The sequence below is a fragment of the Orbicella faveolata genome, unplaced genomic scaffold (assembly GCF_042242905.1).
Source record: "Orbicella faveolata isolate gen_17 unplaced genomic scaffold, um_ofav_v1 contig_26, whole genome shotgun sequence".
NCBI lineage: Eukaryota > Metazoa > Cnidaria > Anthozoa > Scleractinia > Merulinidae > Orbicella > Orbicella faveolata.
This window is the reverse complement of record NW_028301554.1, coordinates 2,757,501-2,782,500: the sequence shown is the minus strand read 5'-3', so window position 1 is coordinate 2,782,500 and position 25,000 is coordinate 2,757,501. Positions and strand designations below refer to the sequence as shown.

General features: G+C 39.6%; 5 protein-coding genes and 1 long non-coding RNA gene across 7 annotated transcripts in view; 4 read left to right on the top strand and 2 right to left on the bottom strand.

Annotated features, from left to right (window-relative positions):
• The window catches only part of LOC110065030 (DNA mismatch repair protein Msh3-like), a 22,078-nt gene extending 13,428 nt beyond the window's left edge, over window positions 1–8,650 (bottom strand). For both annotated transcript variants that reach the window (XM_020772135.2, XM_020772136.2), the window contains exons 1-7: window positions 8,293–8,650; window positions 5,822–6,433; window positions 4,729–4,823; window positions 4,323–4,462; window positions 2,915–3,045; window positions 1,797–1,969; window positions 801–1,073 (exon numbers count right to left, since the gene is read on the bottom strand). In XM_020772135.2, the coding sequence (XP_020627794.2) occupies window positions 801–1,073; window positions 1,797–1,969; window positions 2,915–3,045; window positions 4,323–4,462; window positions 4,729–4,823; window positions 5,822–6,433; window positions 8,293–8,469 (1,601 nt within the window). In that variant the 5' untranslated portion in view covers window positions 8,470–8,650. The remainder of the gene's footprint in view (window positions 1–800; window positions 1,074–1,796; window positions 1,970–2,914; window positions 3,046–4,322; window positions 4,463–4,728; window positions 4,824–5,821; window positions 6,434–8,292) is intronic.
• On the top strand, window positions 8,628–13,423 carry LOC110065044 (uncharacterized). The gene is made up of 2 exons (XM_020772151.2): window positions 8,628–8,909; window positions 12,060–13,423. Exons 1-2 carry the CDS (start codon window positions 8,693–8,695, stop codon window positions 12,317–12,319), a joined length of 477 nt encoding a protein of 158 aa, XP_020627810.2. The 5' UTR covers window positions 8,628–8,692; the 3' UTR covers window positions 12,320–13,423.
• Window positions 13,424–13,740: 317 nt separating this feature from the next.
• LOC149107646 (kelch-like protein 23) lies at window positions 13,741–17,414 on the top strand. The gene is made up of 2 exons (XM_089296305.1): window positions 13,741–14,860; window positions 16,061–17,414. The coding sequence occupies exons 1-2, from the start codon at window positions 14,012–14,014 to the stop codon at window positions 16,955–16,957; spliced, it is 1,746 nt and encodes a 581-aa protein (XP_089152431.1). The 5' UTR covers window positions 13,741–14,011; the 3' UTR covers window positions 16,958–17,414.
• LOC149107645 (uncharacterized) lies at window positions 15,491–18,834 on the bottom strand. The gene is made up of 3 exons (XR_016209251.1): window positions 18,655–18,834; window positions 17,439–17,656; window positions 15,491–16,949 (listed from the first exon to the last, which is right to left on the bottom strand). It is a non-coding gene; the product is annotated as an uncharacterized LOC149107645 (long non-coding RNA).
• A 77-nt stretch (window positions 18,835–18,911) lies between these two features.
• Window positions 18,912–22,762, top strand: LOC110065063 (kelch-like protein 26). The gene is made up of 2 exons (XM_020772173.2): window positions 18,912–19,816; window positions 20,229–22,762. The coding sequence occupies exons 1-2, from the start codon at window positions 18,995–18,997 to the stop codon at window positions 21,588–21,590; spliced, it is 2,184 nt and encodes a 727-aa protein (XP_020627832.2). The 5' UTR covers window positions 18,912–18,994; the 3' UTR covers window positions 21,591–22,762.
• Window positions 22,763–23,806: 1,044 nt separating this feature from the next.
• Window positions 23,807–25,000, top strand: part of LOC149107644 (kelch-like protein 23) — a 3,490-nt gene continuing 2,296 nt past the window's right edge. Inside the window, exon 1 of the mRNA XM_089296205.1 lies at window positions 23,807–24,742. Coding sequence (XP_089152331.1) covers window positions 23,894–24,742 — 849 coding nt within the window. The 5' untranslated portion in view covers window positions 23,807–23,893. The remainder of the gene's footprint in view (window positions 24,743–25,000) is intronic.

Genomic DNA, 25,000 nt, shown 5'->3' with positions numbered 1-25,000 from the left:
GCAGGTCACAACCGCTGATGTGTTAGATAGCTGGAAACCGTATATGTATAGTAATTATGAGGGAGGAGCTCAATGGTCTGGTGGTTGATGTGCTGAACTCTAGACAGAACAGTCTATCTAGGCCAGGCCGTGATCACTGCATTTGGTTCTTGGGTAAGACCCTTAAATGCTTAGGGGGGGAGGGGGGGGTAATTAACCCTGTGATGAATTAGCATCTCATCTGGGGGGGGGGGGGGTAGAAATACCCTGATTTGCTAAATGTTACAGACACTGGGATAAGCTCTGGCAGCATGGACCACCTGGTTTGATGTCAACTTACCTTTTTCTATAGTAATTTTGAGTGTTAGAAATAACCCATAATTTTCCATCTCTGGGAAGATTAGCCCTCAACTCATTTTCAACGAATAAATTGACAGTGACACGTCTTATTTAATATCTCCACAAATATTTACAGCAGTGAAGAATGCAATATGTCAATTGAAAGGGTATAAAATATGCTCGCTAGAAAAAATAATTTTAATCCGCTGGAAAGCTATTTTCCAAAGAAAAATGTTAATCAATGGAATGTGACAAAAAAAGTCACAAAATTGAAAGGAAAACACAGGAACACAACATTTGTGTGTGACGATTGGAAACTACAATCTCCAGATTAGATCACTGTTGCTCTATACCAACTGAGCTAAAGGGCCAGAAGGTAGCATATCCTGAGCTATTGGTTATACTGTAATGAATTAGTTTGTGACCAGGAAGTTATGACGGAGATATACACTGCTTTACAATTACACCCAACATGTAGGTACCTTGTTAATCTGAGAATTCTCTCTAGCTTGAAATCTTTGAGGTACTGGATAAGTGCTGCAAAACACGTCTGAACTGACTTGGGTAATTTGAGGATCATTTCCAATGCTGAACATTTTTGCTGCTCATTTGATTCTCTTGTGATATTCACTTTGCATACGTCCTCATTTCGCACAGGTCTATGTTCTTCATAGAATTCTGTGATACAGTTCAGAGCTGCTGAGTGATCAAACAGTCGATCAGGCATTCTTTCAAGTCTGATACTGTTCTCCGGTCTGTAGGAATTTTAACAAAATGAAATGTGCTTAGCAGCAAACCATATTGACTTAATTCTGTTTCCCACAATGGAAAATAAGGCCAGACATTTTCTTAGAGAAAAGTAGCAGATGAAAAAGTAGATATATGCATTCATAAAATAATCAGTAATAAGATGCTAAAAGGGGACAACAACAACATCCTTTATGTACTCTTTTTCTTACAGCAGTATGAAGGAAATATAGGAATTGAAAGAAGAGGAACTGCATTTCTGGTTAGCCAAGACCTTATGATTGTTGTCCACAGCTTTCTGTTTCCATTCTCTTAGATACTTCCATTATTGTTCTTATTTAAGGGGAGGGGGGCTGGAGAATTTTCTCACATGTGTTTTTTGGCTAATATCCTAAGGAGATTTGACCAAATCTGCAGTCATATATGTCTACATGTATAGGTCAGAGACAAGGCTTTTAAAATCCAGCCTAAAATAAAAAATTACTATTAACTGAAGGTATAGTACAGATACAGACAGAAGATTAGCCCCCATGTTATATTTCTGCCAGAAAAATCTCAAGTAAGGAAGAGCAGTTGATCTGTTACCATTTGTTCTTGTTAATCTACACCTCTGTTGTTCTTAGTGCTAGGGGTATTGCTTGTGTTCATAGGAGGGGGGGCTGGGGGGGGGGGAACTCAAAGATGTCAAGAAAAAGTCTAACATCAGAAAATAAAGATCTATTGACAATTACCTTTGTACCCTTGTAACATAATCCCTGATGAAGTTCTCTGTTTGTACGGTGAGGGAATCTGGAAGGAGTAACTCTTCTGGGCTGATGTGCTCAAAATGAGACTCTAGCTCTGTGTAACTTGGCTCATCTTCAAATTCATCATAGACGACATCACCAGTGGAGGGCTGAACAGCCTGTCAAAAAATTCCCACAGCAAATTTTTTCCCTAGATTTCTTGTGGGTTCAGTTTGGATTGTTAGAATAAAAGTATTAATAGACCCAATACATAATTAAAGTTCTTTTGAATGCATTTAAGTTAGCCTCACTAAACTCAGTTTGACAGTAAAAGTTCTTTTGAATTATCAACTCAAAAACAAGGTTAGTCAGGCTAATTTTAATACTTACAAAAGAATTTTTAATAATATTTGTACTATTTATGAATAGGGTCTATTAAGTTTAAAAAATTGAAGAAGTGTTGTTTTACCTGTATTTTGTCATAATTGTGTGACAATGTAATTTTGCAAAGTTAGACTTGAGCTGGTGCTGGTCAGCAGTTTTCTGGCACAGTCATGCACCACAGGGCTGCTTAGATTACAGGGCTTGAAGAAAGGGCCATCCTGTCATCCGCGACAAGGAGATTTTCCTTCTGGGTTAGTACCTTTTCATTTTCACTTGCCCAATGGGCAAGTCATCAAGCAAGTTGTCTGCCAACTAAATCGTTGACTTAAGTACCCAGGGCAAGCAAAATTTGAGAGATACTTGTCCTAAGGGCAAGCTAGAATTCAAGGTTTTTTTGTATGAAAATGTGCCACTGCTTCAAGCTTTGAATCTGCTCCTTGAACTAAGCAATAGGCTATGACTTTAAATGTTGGTGTATGTTAAACCTTAGCTTTACACTTTTTCCTTAAGAAAGTATCCCAACTTACATGCATACATGTACCCTTACCAAAACGTACTGCTACACAGGAGTTTCTCAATAACATTTTCATCAGGGGGCTACTGGGTTTTACAGGCGAGCAAAACTTTCTTCCAGATGGTCAAATGAAGTGGACAAAATCAGCCTCACAGTCAGTCAATTGCCCAGTGCCCGGCCTTAATGAGCCCCTGCCTGACACCATTCAACAATGTAAATAACTTACCACCAAGCCAAAGATTTTCTTGTCACTGCTTGTTTTAGAGTCCTGCACATCAACCTCAACAAGACACATAAGATACCCACTGCCCATCTCCACAGAGTCAACTTCATCCAATTCTTCCAATGTCTTCATATCTTTAATACATTATATGAAGCAATCAAGGAGGGCATTTTTGTGATTAAATGCCTATTTTCATTTTAGAGTGGTTTTCAATTGAGTGTTGAAAGTAATCAGGCAATTACTTTGGTTTTGGTTTCACTACAGTTTGAGACTGGCTGAGCGGTCTAATAATTATTGGTTGGTAGTTAATTTGGTTTTGGTTTTGGATTTATGAAACTTATGGAGTTGTATCTATGACAAAATTGGATACTCAGTAACTGAAATAAAATCGTTGCAATCATGAATGCATCAACCCAAAGTTGAATGGCAACAAGCTGGTTCTGCGACTAGTCATGACACAAATACGCACAACATAAAGAGGTAATAAACACAAAGATACATGACAGCAGTAGGCATAGCACAAAGAGGCATGCATTATGACTGTTTGCAAAATCAGCTTGTTGCCATAATTTCAGCTTTAGAATGATACATTTATGACTGCAATGATTTTATTTCAATTACTGAGTATTAAATTTTGTCATAGATAATACCTCCATAGACAGGACTCAATGAAAACCGCTCTATGCATTATTTTAAGAAATGAAAATACTGTGCCTGCTACAAATGTGTCAAAAAGTTTGGGAGAGTTTAAAAGTATAGTGCAAGACAATGCCCTCCCATGCATGGATCTACAATGTTTTCGGAAACATTTTGCAATTGGTATCATCAAGCTATCTACAGTAAGGGGCTAATTTCTATTATTTTATTTCAAATAAAGCTAAAACTGATACATCATGTACATGTAAAGCCTGCATCATGCCAGTAGTCCCAAACTGCCATGGGTTATCCCAGTTTCTGTAACATAAAAAGAGTGGGAGACAGCATATCTAGTCCCCCAGCCAACCTGTTCCCCTCCCCCTCCCCTTTGTCCCGGATATAAAGATTCTTCTAGACACTAGAATAAAAACAGACTTAGTATAATTATGGTAGGGTAACCAATTATAAACCTGGCTGAAAGGGAAAGGAACTTTGTCAGTAAGGTGTCTTGCCCAGGAACTTTTTCATTTAATAAACTTTATTGGGAATGAGATAAAAAAAAAAATACAACAAAGCAAAACAAAAAACAAGAAAAAGAAGAAATAGAAGATAATAATTTCCAAAGGGAAAGCGCAAATTGGATGAGAGTACCCATTCGAGGAGCTTCCCAGAACACAATGTAATGACCCTACACTGTACACTCGAACCTGGAATGCTCAACCCAGATTCCACTGGGTCACTAAACAGATGAATAAGGTTATGACAAAAAAAATACCTTCCCCAACTAATGTTGTCTTTGTATACAGTGCCTGCAGCTCTCTTGTGAAAACTTTGCTTTTGTTTTCCCCCACTGCTTTCAGTGCTGCTGTTTCTGTTTGTTTCACCACTCCAACTTTGTAACCTTTACTGACCAACCTGAAGAGCAGGACATCACGTCATGAGATGCCAACATTTTAACAGCCTGTAATATTAAATAAAGGATGACGATAACAACAACACTGATGATAATGGTGACGATGAGGATGAGGATGAGGATGATGATGACGGCAATGATGACAATAATGATGATGATGAGACCACGACAATGGCATTGTGCTACCTCAGGCTACTTTTAGGGGTTACCTGTGTACTTGAGTTACACAGATACATCAAAATTTCAGTCAACAGCCGGCACTGATTACCTTTTGACGTGAACATGCAATCTGTGTGTAGGTACACTTGCAGTGTTGAAATTATGATCCATATGACAAAAAATGTTGAGTACCTTAGCAGCAATCTATAAAAGACAACATTATAATAATGGTTCGCTGGTTTTCATTCATTTACCTTTTTGAGCTTGTAAGCAATAAAGATTAATGCAACCCCCCACATCATTGTATTAAGAAACATTCAGTCACTCAACTTTGTGTTGAAAGTATCATTAAAGTTTGTTGTTATCCAACAATAAATATGTTAAACCATCTACATGTACATGTACAACATAGCTTAATATATTCACATTTTTTGCACTGTTTCATGGGCAAGTGGTTGCAAGGTGCCAAAAAAAAAAAAGACAATCTCTGATGTTACCCTTCGGACAAATTGTAACTACAGTATGATGTTCTTGCCCAAAAGCCATTCTCACCAGAACCCCTCCTAAATTTCCTCAAAAGAAAATTCTCCAAACAAATCACTTCCCTATGAGATCACTTCAACCATACAATCCACTCGCCACAGGCTATTGGACACAACTTTGCCCACCGCCAACTGAGTCTGCCATGTGAACCAGTTAAATGAGGTGACCTAGCCTCCTGACCAGGTGAAACAAGTGAACCAGACAAGTGAACCAGGTAAACCAGGCAAAAAAAAGTAATAAAAGTATTTTAAATGTCTTTACACTGCAAAAATGCTAATCTTTTATATGGTATGAAGAGCCCCAATTCTAAAGAGCTCAATAAATATACAACACAATGTCCAGTGTTCAAGGTTTGAGTGTCCTCACTGTAATAATAGATACACAGGTCTTGTTAAGGTTGCTGACAATCATTACCGGATTTAACGAATCTCATTCTGTGCAGTTCCAGAAAATGTCCATATCCAGCTCATGGAAGGTCATTGGTAATTGCAAGCGGTGGGGTAGGGGGGCCTTAAACAGAAATATTTTGAGGGGTAAGTATGAAGCTTAACTGGAATTTCCAGAGGGGTGGGGAAGGGTTCTAACCAAAACACCCTACGCGAGGGTGGTGAGTGGATATTTTCAGGAACAACACAGCTAGAAGGAGGTATGATAATTACCTCAGCATCCTCTCCAAAGAATCTGTACCTATACCCACACTCCACAAATAAAATAACATCAGGGTATTTAGCCTTCACTTCAAGAAACTGTAGTTCCAGTGGTGTATATGCAGATCTAGTCCTGGAGTTCAAAGACTTCAAACTGTCTGCGTCACTCTTGTCCAGTACAGCTTTAATCTTGCTGATTGATTTCACAGGTGTGTGCGACACGCACGCAAATTTTGTGAAGTTGAAGCTTTCCTGAGAAATGCTATTGTTTATCTCCATTTCCTCTATATCACCATTGTTAAGAACAGAGATATGAGCCCCGCTACTTTCGCTATCAAAATCTTTATCCAACTTGAAATTTTCCTGGTGACTTCTGGAGTGAGATATAATTCCCAACTCGTTGTTTCTAGATGACTGATCCTTTAAATTTGAGTCCATTTGAAAGCAGCTCAATTTAGCCATTGTGGAAGAACTTAATGTCTCCTTGTTTGTCAATGTCAAATGGTCGTCATCACCCTGGTCACCATCCTGCATGGACTGATCCAGATGAAGTCTTTGCTTCTTAGAATTCTGTGCAACGCACTCATTGTTGTCCTCATCATGAGATGACTTGCTGATAGTCCTCTGCAAAAAATAAAAAAATAAAAAAATAAATAAAATACAATTGCTATCAGTCAATAAAATTTTCTCTATGTTGAATATTTTTCCCACTGAATTAATTGCACTTAGAGATTGGTATCTGGGAGTTTGTACATGTACAAATTATACACATTTGAATCCCATCAAGGACTGGGATTTTTTCATATTTGCCTGCAACTACTGACATTTCATCTATTGTACTATAGTACTGTAATTATGCAGGGGTGCAGGATTTGGGAGGGGGTGAGGGAGAGGTTATAGGAGGCAGGTCTGGACCTGTCCCATTTAGGCATTATATGCCCAAAATTTCATAAACAACTGACATTACATGTAAATTTCACTCACAAGTATACAGCAAAGGACACTGTAGATGTATAGACGTGAAAAAAAATTGTGAGAGGGAGGGGGAAGCAGGAGGAAAGATGTCCCTGGGCACAGGGCTAGGTGAGTTAATGTTTAAGTTGACAAAATGGTGACAGAAACAATCAATTAAGGTAATTCCCTTGAAATTGTTCTACTATCAAACTTTTTTTGAAACTTGGCATAATTAACATTCATGATATGAACATTAAAAAAATGCAATAAAAAAATGGGGTCACCATGCTTGTTTACGCGTCAGCAGGCTCTTAAAATGGGCTATTTTCAATGGTTGCGCTTAAATAAAAATTTGAATCACCTTCATACAGAATTAAGTCTTGGTTACTTCAAAGACACAAAATTTTATCTTGAAAGTAAAGCTTCTTTTATTCACATAAGCAGTATTGCTTCATTTAAATCATTTTTGATTGCCTGGTTGTGGGAATATTGCACTTTTTCGGACAGTTCCGTGGTTAGCTTGAAGTCCTTGCCTTGGCCAAAATACACCCAGTATAGAACCATTTTCCAAAAAAAATTGTTCTACTATCAAACTTTTTTTTCTTCTTCAAATATGTTCTTTATCAGACAGTTCTTAGCAAATACTGGAACAAAAAAATTGGGGGTCACCGTGCTCGTTTAAGAGAAAAGCAGCATTTACTTTGCTATCAAGGTTAGTTTGAGGGAAATCTCTTACGTTTTGTATGCGCGTGCGCTAATGACGCGAAAATCGTGTGCAGTAGGGATGCGCAATGCAATACTAAGGAATTACCTTGAGTGGATATTGTGTAGTTCCAGAAAATATCCATACGGCCACCCCAAGGGAGGTTAATAGAAATTCCAAGGGGGAGGGGGGTTTCAAAAGCCCATTTTTTAAAAGGAAAATACAACACTAAAAGGGAATTTCCAGAGGGGAAGTTCAAGCTACATGTACAAAACCTTCTGTGGGAGGGGTATGGATATTTTCTGGAACAACACATAGGCATATGGCATCTCTGTCTCACCAGACGTTGAAGATGTCACTAAACTTATTTGCACCAAAGTGACTGAAAGCAGATGTTATGTCTAGCTCTATCCATACCCTGTAACTACGAGAGACTGTTCCATACCCTCTCCTCTCATCTAACCCCTCTCCTCTCCCCCCTTCCTTCCATCCATCCTCTACAAGGTCAGTGTGAAACACGGACTGCAGACTGCAGACTGGGGCATAAAATGCGGACTGAGGGTAAATTGCAGACTGCAGACTCCATTTTACCCTCAGTCTGCATTTTACCCGGGGTCCGCAATCTGCAGTCTGCAGTCCAGAGTCTGCGTATTACACAGGCCATCATCTAACTCTACCCTCTCCCACCCAGAACAGTACATTCTACGTTGCTTTTGTTCAGGAAACAGTAGATATCAAAATATCAAATATTCCAGATAAAGAGTATACAATCCTGCACTAGGTTAGTCAGGGTTAGTAGATACCGCAGTCTTGTAAACAAGCCTACCTTAGAAGCTTTCGTTCCTGTGTTGTCAGTATCCTCCGACTTGGAACATGGTTTTCTAACGAAGAAACTCGAAATTGTAGCCTGGGTTTGGCTTTTTGTGGAAGGGCAACTTGGAGAATGACCATTAACAGAAGACTGTGTAGAGCACCGTAGCTTTCCGAGGTTTATTTTCCTCATAACAATCAAGTTTTCACGGGGAAAATCGAGGAAAATCGAGGAAAATCTTTCCCGCTACAATTTCCCGCTACCTCGAAGTGCTCTATCCTAACAGGATGGGAAGGAGTGGGGAGAGTTATGCTTCGTACAAGCGGTCAGCGGATTCCAACCCAAGCCTTTTCCAAAATGGCGGCTGTCTGAGCGTGATATATTTTTTCCTTTCAAATGTAGCCCACATTTCGTGATGGTATTTCTAGATTCTTTTTCAATGTCAAGTCCAAAACCTCGCCAAGGTCCTTCTCCTCCTTCGGTAGAACAAATTTTGGAAGATCTATCGGCAGCAAAAGATGACGACGTTGTTTTCAAGTCACCAATGTTGGGAGAACATGTGAGCCTTCATGCAACTCGTGATCAGACTAAAGGCAAAACAAACATCTCAGCGAGTCACTCGGATAAAACAGGTAACTTGAAAGTCTTATTTTTATTTGTTGAACAAGAAAAAAATTGTTTTAGGTTTATAACTGATGGATTTCTCCTAATGTATAAAAAATCAAAGAGCTCATATCACAAGCTTAACGGTTATTGAAATTGGAAAACCTTCTCGTTGTTATATGACGGTATTTTGGTGTAAAAAGATTACACATGAAAACATATAGAAGATATTACATGGTGGTGAAAAGATATGAATTACATTTTTGAGTGGTAAAAATAATATTTTACAAATGTGCACAGTAAAGTGAGTAAAATATGGCGTCGACAAAACCTGGATCGGATCACGGATCGGATCACGGACCGGATCACGGATCGGATCACGGACCGGATCACGGATCGGATCACGGATCGGATCACGGATCGGATCACGGATCGGATCACGGATCGGATCACAGAAAAAAAAAAAGTTTTAAAGAAAAAAAAATCAAAAACTAAAATCAAACCGTTTATAAGATAATGATAAATAAAAAATAAAAGTGGAAAACTAAAATATGTTAAATGAAAATAAGAATCCCGAATTTGACGCAATGACATGTTAATTACAGAGAATGACAAGAGGTCATTTAAAAAACCACATAAGCGCCTAATTTACGACGAATTTAAATTGTAATGAACAGGCAGATGTAGTTATATTTGAATGTTAGTTGGCTCGAAGCTTGCGTGAACCTCCCATTCTCATTTTTGAAATTGTTATCAGTGGCTAATTCTCAGCTACATTTTCGTGTCAGATGTGAGCGTTACAGTTGGCGTTACAGTTAAATGAGAAAACTTACATACAAAAGCTTAAGGACATGACTTGTTTTGAAGGAGCTACGTCACGATTTGCACATCTTGAAAAAACTAGCCTAGTTTTTCAAGTTCGTCATTTGCAATCCCCGTTAATCTTTGCCATCCTTGATGATCCTCATTCCGTTTTGATTTGTTCTTGCCTCTTAAGTGTTTTCTATCCTAGAACACGATCATTTTAAGGTTTTATTCTATTTAAAGGCAACTCTTTACGACCCTAAAAATAACTCTAAAACTCGTGACGTAACTCCTAAAATGTTGTTTATTCTCGGGTTGCGTTATCGTTCACACTATCGATGTCATTCCTAGAATTTTTTGTAAAACAGCTATATTTCCTTGAAATACAAATGGTTTGTTTCGTTTTATTCCAGTGCGAAATATCGTATTCCAAACTCACATCTTGTAAAAGTATAGACTTGTCTCAAAAACGGAAATTGTTTGAAATCATCAGGTGTTTAATTTTTTAGTGTTTTTAGTTTTTGTGTTTCTATTCATACGTTCGTCCTATTATTACCATACTGACTCGTTTTATGACAGTTAACCTTTGATGTAAGTGAATACACGAAATATCATTTATCTGAACTGCGGAGAAAGATATGAAGACATGATTGATCATTGCAATCAAAACCCAACAGCCTGAAAAAATTCATCTGTGACCAGCTCCCAGTTGGCTTGATATTATAAAAGAATAAAGGAATATCACACCTGAATTAAATAAAACTTTCTGCTCACAGTAGTCACTCTACTGCAATTTGTTCAACAAAATTTTGAATTTTTTTCCTTGATCCGATCCGTGATCCGGTCCGTGATCTGATCCGTGATCCGATCCGTGATCCGATCTGTGATCCGATCTGTGATCCGATCCGTGATCCGGTCCGTGATCCGATCCGTGATCCGGTCCGGTCTGATCCTGGTTTTGTCGACGCCGAGTAAAATATTGTTTTTAACATGAGAAAATAAAATTCATATTTTTAAGGTACTGTGTAATTTTCTTTTTGTTATATGTCATTTTGACTCTTTGTACAAACGTCCGTAAATAAGCAGGAAATGACAAAATCAATGTCTTCACTAGTGAGGTTGTGGAAAATATGCCACCGAGTCCCGGATGTGGTTTTGTATGAATTTTGCGAGTAGTCTATTTTCAGTGAAGCACTATTAGCAAAATTAAAGAAAACTTTAATAATTTTTTGCAACTTAAATCTTCAAAAAATGGGGTTGCCCTTTGATGTCAAATGTCACCATGATTTCAAGGTAGCTTGTTTGCTTTTGCCACCAGTGATCAACCTTCCCATATACAGTGTCAAATTCTCCACCCCAGCAAGAAAGCCACTAATACAAAATTCTTCCTCACATCCCCCACCCCCTCCCCTCCCCCCTGCTCTCCTGTGGGCACATCACAAGTCAAACGTACACAGGGTTTTCCCAGGTTGATGTTGATGTTTCTATTTGATCAATAGGCTTACATTAAGGGCCCATTAACCGATTTATGCATGTGCTCGCACACATTGTTAAGGAGGTGAAATTTCACTTCCGGTTACTTACGTCAGCCTGAGCGCAGAAAATGAAAACAACTCAATAACTTCCAAATTCGCTCACATTTTAGATGTTTTTCTTTGTGCTTCACAAAATGCAAAGTAAAAAAAGTACAAGCAAAGACAAAATAAGATAAAAACAGAAAAACAAGAGCAATAGAAAGAGAAAACCTGTGTGGCTTTGTTTGATCTTACTGAAGTGCGCTGATAGTGTAAATTGTGCACGTGCTGATAGGGTAACTTCCAATATATATCAGGTGCACTTCTGGTTTCTTTAAATGCTAAAGGAAACATGGTTTTTCATTAAATCCAGCCCTTTTCGATAGATTTCAATTAAAGCCAATGTTGGAAAGATAGCTATGCATTTCTTTTTCAAAGTCTTGCTTTTTAAAAAAAATTACGAATGTTTTAATATTTTGAAATTCACTCAAGATCTGACCTGTTAGAAATGAAACAAAATCTATGCATAGCGTAATGAGGATTTAAATTAAAATTTTGAATCAATGAAAAAAATCTCGATAAAGTAATTTGCCTGGGAGCCTTTGCGTTTTTTCAGTATTAGTCACATGACGATGGGTGTGGCCTGATGACATCATCACTAGTGTTACTGATCATGAAAAAGTCTGAACTCTTGAAATAACTCTTCATTTCAAACTTACTAAAAATGATGAGGTTATATGAGAATAAATTTTCCTTAGCAACGGCTCTAAAAGATCGGTTAATGGGCCCTTAAAATGATATTGTATTCTTTGATTTCAGCTGGACTGGAAACTTAACTAAAATGTTTTCATTTTTTTGTAGAAAATGTTTTGGAACATTCTACTGGTGGAAGAGAGGTGTCTGAAGATAAAGGAAGTGCTGATGAAGGCAAAACTAAAAGTCAGTCAAATGAACAACTGTATGGCACAGTTGCCTCATTTCTGGAACAGTTTAAATCACTTGAATCGTCTCAAGAACAGCTGAGTAGTCTAGAAGGAGATTTGAAATCCAAACAAGAGGATCTGGAGGAAGCCATCAGCAAAGTGAAAGATGCTTGGAAGGTTGACAAGAATGACTGTTAGTGATCAACATGTTGAGCTTGATCTTAGTGGGACCACTACTGGCTTTTTAGCTTGAGTAATCAAACATCTTATTTCTTGCACTAAATTCATCCCTTGTTGAAGAGGAGTCATAGTATCATACTGAGCAGTGTGGTAGATGTTTCTTTGATGGGCTATTACTTTGTTCTGGTTGTTTTTATGCTATAAACAGCCTATCGTGTGCACTTCACTGATCTTTGTAGATTGACATCATCAATGTGGAATTTTTTGGGTGAAATCTCAGATCATTCCCTCGTGAGACAAACTAACTGCATGGAGAGAGAAACATAGTTAACTTAGTGAACTAACTAACTTACATGGACTGGAAGAGGTGGCAAATGATCACTTATAAATAGTTGGTCTCTGAAAAGTTTTGATCTCAACGTGAAATCCGTTGTAATCAGCAAGGGTATTTCACATGTGGGACATTGAATACACTGTTTCCTTGTAGTTGGTTTCACCCATGTTTGCTTGTAGCTAGCTTCTACCTATTGGAATTGAGGACAGCATTATATTGCATTTGGCACTTTTCCAATAAGTAAAAGCTAGCGGCAAGCCAACGTGAGTGAAACTAACCACAAGCAAACAGTGCATTCAGTGTTTTGCAAAATACCCCTGCTGCTTTGTAATGAGTCACTTAGTCTAATTTTCATGGTGTGTCTTTCAGCCTTGCAGTCGAAAATGATTTAAGTTGTGGTTTTAGATTTTCAAACAAGGGTCTCTGCATCTTGATGAGTCTTGGAGTTTAACAATTTTGTCTCTTCAACTTGAGTCTTATGAACAGGGAGAGAGTTTTTATCGTGTAACAAGAGATGAACATTGTTCTAGAAGTAGTATAACCATATGCCAGGATTGAAACAATAGTTTTTAAAATGAACTTTCCAACTTTTTTTTTGAAGACTTTCATTCTTTTTCCTTAGAATATTGTAGATGCAAAAGGATATCTCAAAATGCATATACTAGTCATTGAGCACTGTCTTGTACAGAGTTTTTCAAAACAGGAATGATTATTTATTTTAAACTATTTAAATCAGCTGTCAAAGTATGGTCATTCTTTGTGATGACAATAAATAATTCATGAAATGATTTGTCTGTAAGGTTTTTTGTGTCTACTTTGAAAACTTCCCTGCTTTTAAAACCCTGTGTTCAAGGTCTAATATCTCCTTGCAATATCAATTTACTGCCTAGTAAACAGTTGATGAGACAAAAGAAAATCATTACACGTATTTATAAAAAATACCACAGAATTAATCACTTTTCACGCGTCATGATTTTTTGCGTGATTTTGGAGGCCCCGTGCGTGACTCAAAAAATTTTGGTCACGCGACCACCAAAGGGAATGTAAGGTGGAGACCGGCTTTTGTTCGCATATTGGCAACAGGTATAGGATCTGCATATTATTGACAAAAGCTTCGTGATTGATGCGTGCAGGTTTCCACGAAGACCTGCAGACGTAATCTCTGGAAAGCAACCGGCAGCCTGCTTATTTCGTTGCGATAACCAATCACTTAGCTGATATTGATAAAATCACATGGGAAAGGCGCGTGTTTCACGTGCGTTGGTAAGTCCGTATATTATAAATGTCAAAATTAAAATTGAATATCTGAAACGTTTCCGATTTACAGACTGAACGAAGACGGACCATTGGCGAATTTTTCGCGATTAGAAGCAGACATGGAGTTGGAAAATGTGTTTGATATCGAACATTCGCGGGAAATATTTCAAAGTTTGAACAAAATGCGCGAAAATCGTTCATACACCGATGTCACTTTGAGCGTGAAAGGGGAGGTTTTCCACGCTCATAAGATAATTCTGGCCACCTCTAGCCGCTATTTTGATGCGATGTTTTCTGCTGGTATGAAGGAAAGCTCGCAAACCGAGGTGGAAGTTAAGGGAGACGACTTAACGGTGGAGGCTTTTAGACTGTTAGTAGATTTCGTCTACACTTCAGTTCTCCCAGTAACCGAAACTAATGTCTTGGATGTCTTGGAAGCGGCCGATCAGCTGGAAATTCTGAGCGTGGTTGAGAAATGCTCGTTATTCATCATGCACAACCTCACCCGAGACAAATTCCACCTGGAAACGCGATTGAAAATTTACAGAGTGGCTGATCGTCACAATTTGACGGAGCTTCGAGAACAAAGCCTTCGATCGCTTGCTCTGCGATTTGGAGTTATCTGCGAGGAAGAGGGGTTTATGGAGCACATTACGGCTGATGAATTACTGCTTCTTCTTTCCCGTAACGATCTTAGCGTGCCCTCAGAAACGTTCCTCTTCACGACTGTTATAGCGTGGATTAAATACAACCAAGAGGAGAGATTGCCACAAGCGCCCAGGGTACTTGACAAAGTCCGACTAGCACTCGTGGATATAATGGTCGTGCTCGAAGAACTTGAATGCGAAGAATTCCAAGAGGTTCCCGAGTGTTTTTCCCTAATGTACAAGTGCTTATTACAGCATGTTCGTCCGTTCCTGTTTTCGCCATTTGCCAAAGAAAAAGGACTGCCTCGTGTCGACTCCAAGGTAAGTGCTATACCAGTTCCTCTGTACGAACCCCACCACGCCTAGTGCTTTTCTTGAGTAGAGCTAAAGTTTTTGAGGGTAGGGTGGGATATAGGAAGAGGAGGGGTAGGGGTAGGGAGTATCTTTGTCTGAATAAAAAGCTTGTTACAGTACATAGCCTTCAGTCATAATCATTTCCATTAAGTATGGGTACATGATCTGGTTAAGAAAGCTCTGACTTGCCCTTGAGGAGTTGCTTATACAGTTACACATGTCATATTTTGCAGGAAAATCATGGTAGACCCTTAAGAGATACTTGCGCTTTCAGCTCTCATGCTTACCACCCCGTTGGCATATCTAGGGGAGAGACGAAAAGGACCCTGGTACTTGTCATCTAAGCAATACTCACTCTCACCCCACCCTCTCCCTCTTACCAATTTCACTTCTAAGCACCCCAGGCCTCAAGTTATGATGGCATGTACCAAATGTTAATGTAACAAAAAAATTTGATGTCTGAAACCTCTAAATTTAAGAGGTTTAAAAAATGTCAAAACAGTAGTGGCCTAGCAGGGCATGTCTCTCTGAGAAAGGGTCCTAGTTTTAGTAATGATAATAATAAAAAAAAGTCTTAATGGGCATTTTATTAATTAATTTCTGCTTTTACAAAGTGCAGTCCAAAAAGACGGTCCAAAATTTCTTTTGAAAAATTGGACCAAACACTCAAAACATTGGGCCACATCAATTAATGTAATGAGTGGTGCAGCCCTTTCTGAGGACCCCTGGTCAAGGTTCCTACAGTTGCCAATAACAATGAAAAATACTACATCCAAAGGGAAGCTCATAAACTATTGTACTCTCTGATGATTTCTATAATTGTGTGGTTTCTGAATATATCCATACCCATACCAAGTAGGGTTATTGGCAGTTCCAAGGGTAGGGGATGGAGGGTCTCAAAACCTACTTTTTTAAGAAAGTATGAACAAAAGCTGAAATTACCAGGGGGATGAGGGGTCAGGGGTTCAAACTAAATAAAGCACTTCATGGGAGGTGTTGGTATGTTCAGAAACAACACATTTAAAGAAATAACCCCACCCCTGAGAAAATGAAAGAAAAATGTTACACTCCATGGCTTACTTAAAAGCTGATCTTGCAAGGATTGGGCAATCTCAAGAAATAAAAAAAATTTTACTTGGTAACCTCCAGTTTTTGTTTATTTTTCAGGCTCTGGTTTCATTATCATCAACATCTGGAGTCAAGTACTTTGAGAGTGAGTCCAAAACCTGGCAACCTTTTTCTGGCTTCAAACCGCCAAGTCTCCAAATCAAACCAGCCGTGTTATACAGTGGAAATCATTTGTTTCTTTTTGACGAGAAAGATGTCCATCAGTACCAGATTGATACAAACTCTTGGAAGACACTACCACCGATGAAGAATGCACGTCATGATTTCCAGGCCTGTATGCTTGAAGATTTCTTGTACGTAGTTGGTGGCTGTGAAGTTAATCACACTGCTGCATCAGAGAGATTTAGTTTCTCCAAGAAAACATGGCAGCTTATTGGATTCCATGAAGAACAAGGCTTGTATGGTTGTGCTCAGACTGTGCATAATGGCTATATTTATTCTGTTGGCGGGTCCTGGGCTGCAGGAGGTGCTGACCGTGGTGTGTTCAGATTTAACCCTGCCAAGAATGAGTGGACAAAGTTGGCAGGGACTACCCACAGTCACACCCAAGCTTGCACCTTTGTAGTCAAGGGCAAGTTGTATGTCGCTGGTGGTAAAACAGACCCACCCAGTAAACGCCAAAGGGGACTTGTCCCATCCAGGCATGTTGAAGTTTATGATGAAGAGAATGACCTTTGGTGTTCCATTTCGCAGCCTCACATACCACCCAATAATTACGGTGCAGTGGAAATCGAAGGTCGCATTTACTTTATGCTCGGAAGCTTTGCTTATGACAGTGGAATCAGAATTGCTGATGATGAGGTTTACCATGTTGATATTGAAGACTGGGAACCAATTTGCCATCACAATGCAGACGCAGTGTTTGTTTACATGCCTGTCAACAGAGCTGAGGCGAGTGACATGAAGCAAGTGCCTGTCGGAGTTGATTCTGCATGAAATGAACCGCCACAGGAGAGTAACATTAAATTGTAAAACAAAAGAAAGCATTTTAGTCCACATTTTATGAAATTGTTCTAAAAGCATCTTTCAGTTTGCATTAATCAACACTCTATGCATAAGGAAGCAAGAAAACACAACAATTGTACTTCTATAGTAGCTAATGTATCTCGTTGATTCCTGTTAGATTTGCATTAAAAAGAGTGTAAATTGAACTGAAATATTTATTCTTAAGTCGGGAGAAACTTAAATTCTACCTCATAAATTTATACATTAAACATAACTTTTACATGTAGTTGTAGTCAAAAAACAATTTTTAGGATGAGTAAATGAAATGTATGGGTAATTTGAAAGTGCAAATAGAACAAAGAATAGAAACACAAACAAAAGTAAATAGCACATTTGTAAATTTTACCAGTGACACTTTTAAGGACTAAAAATAAAGTAATTCTAGTCATTTGGGTTGTCACACAACCTTCACCTTCACCTAACTACTTCACGCCAAGTGGCGCATAAGGCCTCAACACTCTGTCGCCGACCAGCTCTGTCGGTCGCTGCAGTAGACACCTCCCTCCAGCTCCTCCATCCAGCTCTTTCTCCCTCCTTCTCTGCTGTTCTCCAAGGTCTACCCCGCCTCTGGCACCCTTCTGGTACCCACGCCATTGCAGTCCTACAGTCATTGTCACACAACGTTTAACCCTAATTCCGAGAAGAATTTCCACATTAGTGTGGGGTATATATTAAACAATGTCAAAATACATAAAACATACTTAATATAAAGGTTAAATGCAGCCGAATATAGTTTGAGTCCAAAGCTTTCGAGGGAGAGGGAGATTTCTTGCAATGCAGTCAGTTTTTTCCTTTTAAGGTGGCTCAAAACAGTTTCCAACACTTAGATTTGGATGGGTCATTATAACCATTCTTTATCACTTGATGCTACAATCATGGTATCAAAAAACTGCCCAATCATTGGTGAACATGTTGGTATCACTTTTGTGACACAATAGGTTACCATAGTAACAGTATGACCTCCTAAAAGCACCCTTTATTACAGCTTTAGGGGTTTATAATTCAAAAACGGCACGGTGAAATTTTTTTATATTATCAACTTTTGATAGGTATGCTAAGACACAACTTTTGGCAAAGTTTAAAAAAATTCTGTACATCGGGTTCGGAGCCTCCTTAAATTTTCGAAAATTTATGGTGGCTCTGAACCCCATGTACAGAATTTTTTTTAAACTTTGCCAAAAGTTGTGTGTTAGCATACCTCTCAAAAGTTGATAATATAAAAAAATTTCACCGTGCCGTTTTTTAATTATAAGCCCGTAAAGCTGTCATAAGAGTGTTTTTAGGAAGTCATACTGTTGCCATGGTAACCTGTTGTGTCATGAAAATGATGACAACGTGTTCACCAATGCTTGGGCAGTTTTTTGATACCATGATTGTGGCATCAAGTGATAAAGAGTGGCTATAACGACCCATCCAGATATAAGTGCTGGAAACTGTTTTGAGCCACCTTAAGGAGAGTCGAGGTGGGGCGAACGAACTTTCCAGCATTTAGCGACATCACATTCCACACATTTCTAGTTCATTTGCAATCGATCAAAGCTGGACACGAAAAATGCTTAGACTTTCCTTGTAAATGAATTTCTTTCGCGAAGCGAACGGCTTGCGTGAGATTTGAGCGAGATTGTTACCGGTAAATCGCGTGACGCCGGTAACTAGTTGACCACGCGATCGCTCGCTTCAACTTTTCCTCCTCCCGGTAACATTACTGCCTCCCAAAAAGGTCGCCAGAAAGGTCGCCTAAACTGAGATTCCCTTGTCAAAGTCTGGTCAGCGTATGAGTAGTGGGTCTGGCTTCGATGGACTCTAGCGAGAAACAAACACTACGTAGGAATCGCGCAGGTCCTGGGACTGGGACGGGCGCGCATGTTGGCAAAAACTTTCGTGACATTGCGCACGTAATGTTTTGGGCAGACTCCTCTGAACACACCACGATCTGCATTTTAAACAAGGTGAGCAAAACATCGCAAGATGGTCGCCCATTCCGAGGTCCTTTTATCCAAATGTGCTCAGTTTCGAGACGAAGGTCAATTCATCGACGTTCGTTTAAAAGTGCGTGAAGACATCTTTCCAGCTCATCGCATTGTACTCGCTGCGAATAGCGATTATTTCCACGCCATGTTTACTGCTGAAATGAAGGAGTCGAACCAGGAAGTCATCGACCTGAAAGATGAAAGCATTTCACCTGATACTTTGAAGATTGTAATGGACTCCATCTACACTGGAGATCTTCGTGTCAACGAGGAAAACGTATTTGAAGTTCTTGCCGTCGCTGATCATCTTCAAGTGAAAAGCGTTGTTAAGCTGTGCTGCGATTTCTTGCTGATCCAGTGTATTCAGCTTCGGTTCGATGTCGAAACATACTGCCGCGTTTGGACAATTGCCGACAGACACGGTCTGAAAGATCTGCAAGAGGCCGCGGAGCACGAAATAGCATCGAAATTCAAGGATGTTTGTGAAAGCGAAGAATTCCAGACGCATATTGGCGCAGACCAATTATTCAGCCTCCTCAGTCGAGATGACCTCAATGCATCTTCGGAGACGTTTGTCTTCAAATCAGTGATGCAGTGGATTAAACACAAGAAGGAAGAGAGGATGGCAGTTGCAGCCAAAGTTATCGGAGCTGTTCGTCTGGGCCTGGTGGATACCAAGGTTTTGATTGAAGAACTGGATACAGAGGAAATGCAACGAGATTCAGAGATTGCCATGCAGTTGCTTCAAGTGTTAGTCTATAACAACAGTCCTTCGCACAATTTTGCCGTAGAGAAAGTAAAACCACGATCGATGAAGCTGGTAAGAAAAGGAACAACTCATCTAGTGAGACGTTAAATATCTCTTATCCCAAAGGGGGTGTTAATGTGGCGGGGGACGGGGGAAGGGACAACTCCCTCGTTGAATGCAGCAGAGATGCAACGAGTCAGGCAGAGTTCTGAGTTTGCTTTAGGGAAAGACAAACCAGGGTCTTCGATCAAGATAAGAAAATGTTATCTTCTGGGTACTAAGATACAGGCAATAATTTGGCCGAGGAATTTTCGTTCGCGAAGTCGCAAAATCAAACAAGTATCAGCATGAAACCGAATGTAAACATGCTTGCCCGTTCAACATCCCAAATGTGACATAAATTAGAATTGATAAGCTAGTACCACTATTTATATTGTCCTGTTTTGTTAACGTACTAAAACGCGCTGAACTTGCTTCATTTTAGGTTCTTGTTGCCATTCTCCCTCAGGCTCAGATGCAGTACTTTGATGATGAAGCCAAAAGTTGGAAACCTTTGCCATTCATGGCACAATTAACTGAGGCAACAAATTGTTCTTGCGCAGAGTACGTTGGCAATTACTTGTATGTAGCTGGAAAGAAGGCAAATGATTTTGTCAACTATCGATATGACACAGTTAGCAACTCGTGGGAAACACTCTCCCCAATTCTAAGCCATAGTGACTTCTGTAACAGGCAGATTGACTCTCTGTGTTTTCTTGATGACTTTTTATATGCAATTAGTGGTGCATCAACCTGTGTACCTTTTAAGTATAGCCCAGCTAAGAATAATTGGCAAGGTGGGGCTAGTTTAGGTTTCGTTAAGAAACAGTTTGATGATCCAAATACCCAGTTGACTAATGCATCAGCAACAGTTTGGAAGTCACATATATATGTGCTTCACGGTCTTAAAACTGCTGTTGGATTTGGTGGGCTCCCAGCTGCCCCATTTGCCCCATCTACCCCTGGTTCATTGCATAGGGTCAAACCTCCCGCATCTGCAGTTACTGGCGGGCTTGGGTCCACTAACTCATCTGCAGTTTGTAGCGTTGGTTCAGTCCTTGAGGTGGGGTCTGCCACATCTACAACTGCATTTGGGAACATGTTTTCCCAATCTACCAGTGCTTCATTGTGTAGGGCCACATCTAGAACTTCCCCATCTACATTTCCTACCGGTGGTTCATTGGTTTCGGTGGAGTCTGCCCAACCTACAGTTTCTAGCAGTGCTTCATTGTTTTGGACGGCGCCTACCCCACCTGCAGTTTGCACCACAGGTTCAGACCTTGAGGTGGCATGTGCCACATCTGCAGTTGCTATCGAGGCTTCATTGCCTGAAGTAGGGTCTACCTCATTGGCATTTGCAAGTTCTAATACTTCTCAGGTCTGGCTGGATAAGGCAGCTGTATTGCACTGCTTCAACCCAAAAACGAACAAATGGAAGCAACAGTCCTCAACCTGCCGTCCTCACCATGACTCCTGCCTTTTTGTGGTTAATAACAGGCTTTATGTCGCTGGGGGTTCTGGATCTTCCCTGTATCCTTCAGCTTCTGTTGAAGTGTATGACGAGGAAAACAACATTTGGTCTGTTGTTGAACAGAAACATATTCCCCCAAACAACCTTGGTGCAGTGGAAATAGAAGGGAGGGTGTATTTTATGGTCAATAAATTTCCTGTTGATGTTGGCATTAGAATTCCACCTGGAGAGGTGTACCAGATCTGTTTGAATGACTGGAAAAATTTAGCACAAATTAATAAAGATGCAGTCTTGTGTTATATGCCAGTGAAGACAGACAGCTTGAATACAGACTAAGATAGAGGTCAAATGGACATATATACTTTCCTTGTGTATGACACTTTGCCTTTTTTTTCAAAGTGTTTGCATTTTGAAGATTGACCGTTTCTGAATTAATGGTAAAGGTTAACATGATCTGCCAAATTGCTGTGAGCTGCAATGTGCCATTGCAATAATATACATAAAACGAGAATCGAGGTTTTAGTTTGTAATTTTGTAGTTTTGTGAAAAAGCTGGAATTGGGTAAAACGTTTAACAACCTTACCACCATTTTCATTTGAACATCTTTCTTTCAAGAGGGTAACGAAAAATAGATAGTAGCCTTTCATAAAGACTTTGGTTATCCCATCAAGGTTTAATTTTTAGAAATAGTAGTTTATTTGTATTATATACTCTCTTCGTAGAGTAAATTTTAAATTAAGAACGTTTAATTTTTTTGTGATGAAGGGTTGCATAGCTATGCTTAAGTTAACTAATCTAGTTTAGCATTTGCTAGCTTGTGCCATAGATACTAATAAAATGCAGTAATTTGGTGAATAGAATTGTTATCTTAAAAATCTAGAGGTGTCTTTCATCTTTCGTGGATTTTCAGAGAATATTAGTTTGTGAACAGAGATGACAAATACCCCCAGGGGAAGCCGAGCATTAGGAAGTTAGACTAGGTGATTTCAGCGTCATGAAAATCGCCCGTACTAGTAACTGAACGTGGATATGTGAATTTGACAGACAGTTTACAATATACAGGTATAGCTTTGTTCTTTCATTGGGAATAGTGTTTCCACTTAACTGCAGTTGATTATTCTTGTAACAGCAAATGTATAGAATAAATTAAATACTAGTAGTAATCAGAGATTATGAGAGTGCGTTCGACGCTCTCACTTTAATATATAATTATATATCGTAAATAAATGATTTCACTAGCTGACTTTCAACCTTTGTCTATTGCTAAAATCAACATTTTTCAGCAGCAACCGAGGTTTTACAGTCAGATATGCATAGTGTCAAAGTCCATGCTGGTGAAGAGGTCACGATTTGTTGATACGTTGCGTGACGCTGCCAGTTTCTGTAGTCTCTCAAGTTTCATAGTATATTTAAATTACGTACATTATTCTAAGCTAGCATTTGCAGTCGCGTGCTCGTTTCGCGACTAATTCGAGTATTTCCCCAGATGAATAAAGTAGTCTTATGGATCTTGCCTTCAGAGTACTTTTCCATCGATTCCAAACAATAAAATTTCGACCGGATAAAGACTGAGCTATCTGTCGCGACTGCAAGTAATCAACAAATGCAATCAAAATGTAGCTGTTTTCCACGGTTTATCATCCCAAAGCCAAGTCGTGTTAATAAACAAGGACAATTCCCTCAGATTGCGATAAACGCTGCCGTTGAAGCGTTTAAATTCGCCAAAATCTAACGCTGAGAGCACATAATAGCGACGCGTGCGGCGACTGAATGGAAAGAAGTCAAAAAAATATCCATCGGAAAGACGAGCTCACGTGGCCTGCTCACATACTCACATGTTCGCCACATGTCTTATCACATGTCTTAGCATTAAACGGTACCAGTTTGCTGGCCGTGACATGCCCCTGCAAAACTCAAGCGGGGTGGCCATTTTGGTGTCCTTACAGGAATGTGGTATTTTTCGGCCTAGAACCGTGCACAGGGAAACCAACTGTAAAAAGCCAGATGTCAAAATTAGGTTTGCGTTCCACTTCGTCGAACGCAAAAATGAACAAAACTGCAGTCATCATTTCTTTCGAAAGTCCTTTTTGTCTCACTTATTGTGTGCACGGCAGTACATTTTCGAAAATGGTCCGTAAGATGAATTGACTTACATTCTTTTCAAAATAATCGTTAATTCACAAGCCACAGCGGCAAAAACAAGAGACCACCATTAACACCAGACATTTTCCCTTTGAACGCGGGGTGTCACTAAAATTACGATTTATGTGATAAGTCAACGTAATCTCGCATTTTGATTGCCTCTTACTTATGATCAATTGGAGGAAAGACGTATAGATAACGTTATCAAATAACATTTGCAGTTTTGCTTCTTTATTACATAAAATAAATAGATAGATCCACGAAGACCTGCAGACGTAATCTCTGGAAAACAACCGGCAGTCTGCTTATTTCGTTGCGATAACCAATCACTTAGCTGATATTGATAAAATCACATGGGGAAGGCGCGTGTTTCACGTGCGTTGATAAGTCCGTATATTATAAATGTTGGAAATAAAATTGAATATCTGAAACGTTTCCGATTTTACAGACTGAACAAAGACGGAACATTGGCGAACTTTTCGCGATTAGAAGCAGACATGGAGTTGGAAGATGTGTTTGATATCAAACATTCGCGGGAAATGTTTCAAAGTTTGAACAAAATGCGCGAAAATCGTTCATACACCGATGTCACTTTGAGCGTGAAAGGGGAGGTTTTCCACGCTCATAAGATAATTCTGGCCACCTCTAGCCGCTATTTTGATGCCATGTTTTCTGCTGGTATGAAGGAAAGCTCGCAAACCGAGGTGGAAGTTAAGGGAGACGACTTAACGGTGGAGGCTTTTAGGCTATTATTAAATTTCATCTACACTTCAGTTCTCCCAGTAACCGAAGCTAATGTCTTGGATGTCTTGGAAGCGGCCGATCAGCTGGAAATTCTGAGCGTGGTTGAGAAATGCTCGTTATTCATCATGCACAACCTTACCCGAGACAAATTCCACCTGGAAACGCGATTGAAAATTTACAGAGTGGCTGATCGTCACAATTTGACGGAGCTTCGAGAACAAAGCCTTCGATCGCTTGCTCTGCGATTTGGAGTTATCTGCGAGGAAGAGGGGTTTATGGAGAACATTACGGCTGATGAATTACTGCTTCTTCTTTCCCGTAACGATCTTAGCGTGCCCTCAGAAACGTTCCTCTTCACGACTGTTATAGCGTGGATTAAGTACAACCAAGAGGAGAGATTGCCACAAGCGCCCAGGGTACTTGACAAAGTCCGACTAGCACTCGTGGATATAATGGTCGTGCTCGAAGAACTTGAATGCGAAGAATTCCAAGAGGTTCCGGAGTGTTTTTCCCTAATGTACAAGTGCTTATTACAGCATGTTCGTCCCTTCCTGTTTTCGCCATTTGCCGAAGAAAAAGGACTGCCTCGTGTCGACTCCAAGGTAAGTGCTATACCAGTTCCTCTGTACGAACCCCACCACGCCTAGTGCTTTTCTTTAGTAGGGCTAAAGTTTTTGAGGGTTGGGTGGGATGTAGGAAGAGGAGGGGGAGGGGTAGGGAGTATCTTTGTCTGAATAAAAAGCTTGTTACAGTACACAGCCTTCAGTCATAATCATTTGCATTAAGTATGGGTACACGATCTGGTTAAGAAAGCTCTGACTTGCCCTTGAGGAGTTGCTTATACAGTTACACTTGTCATA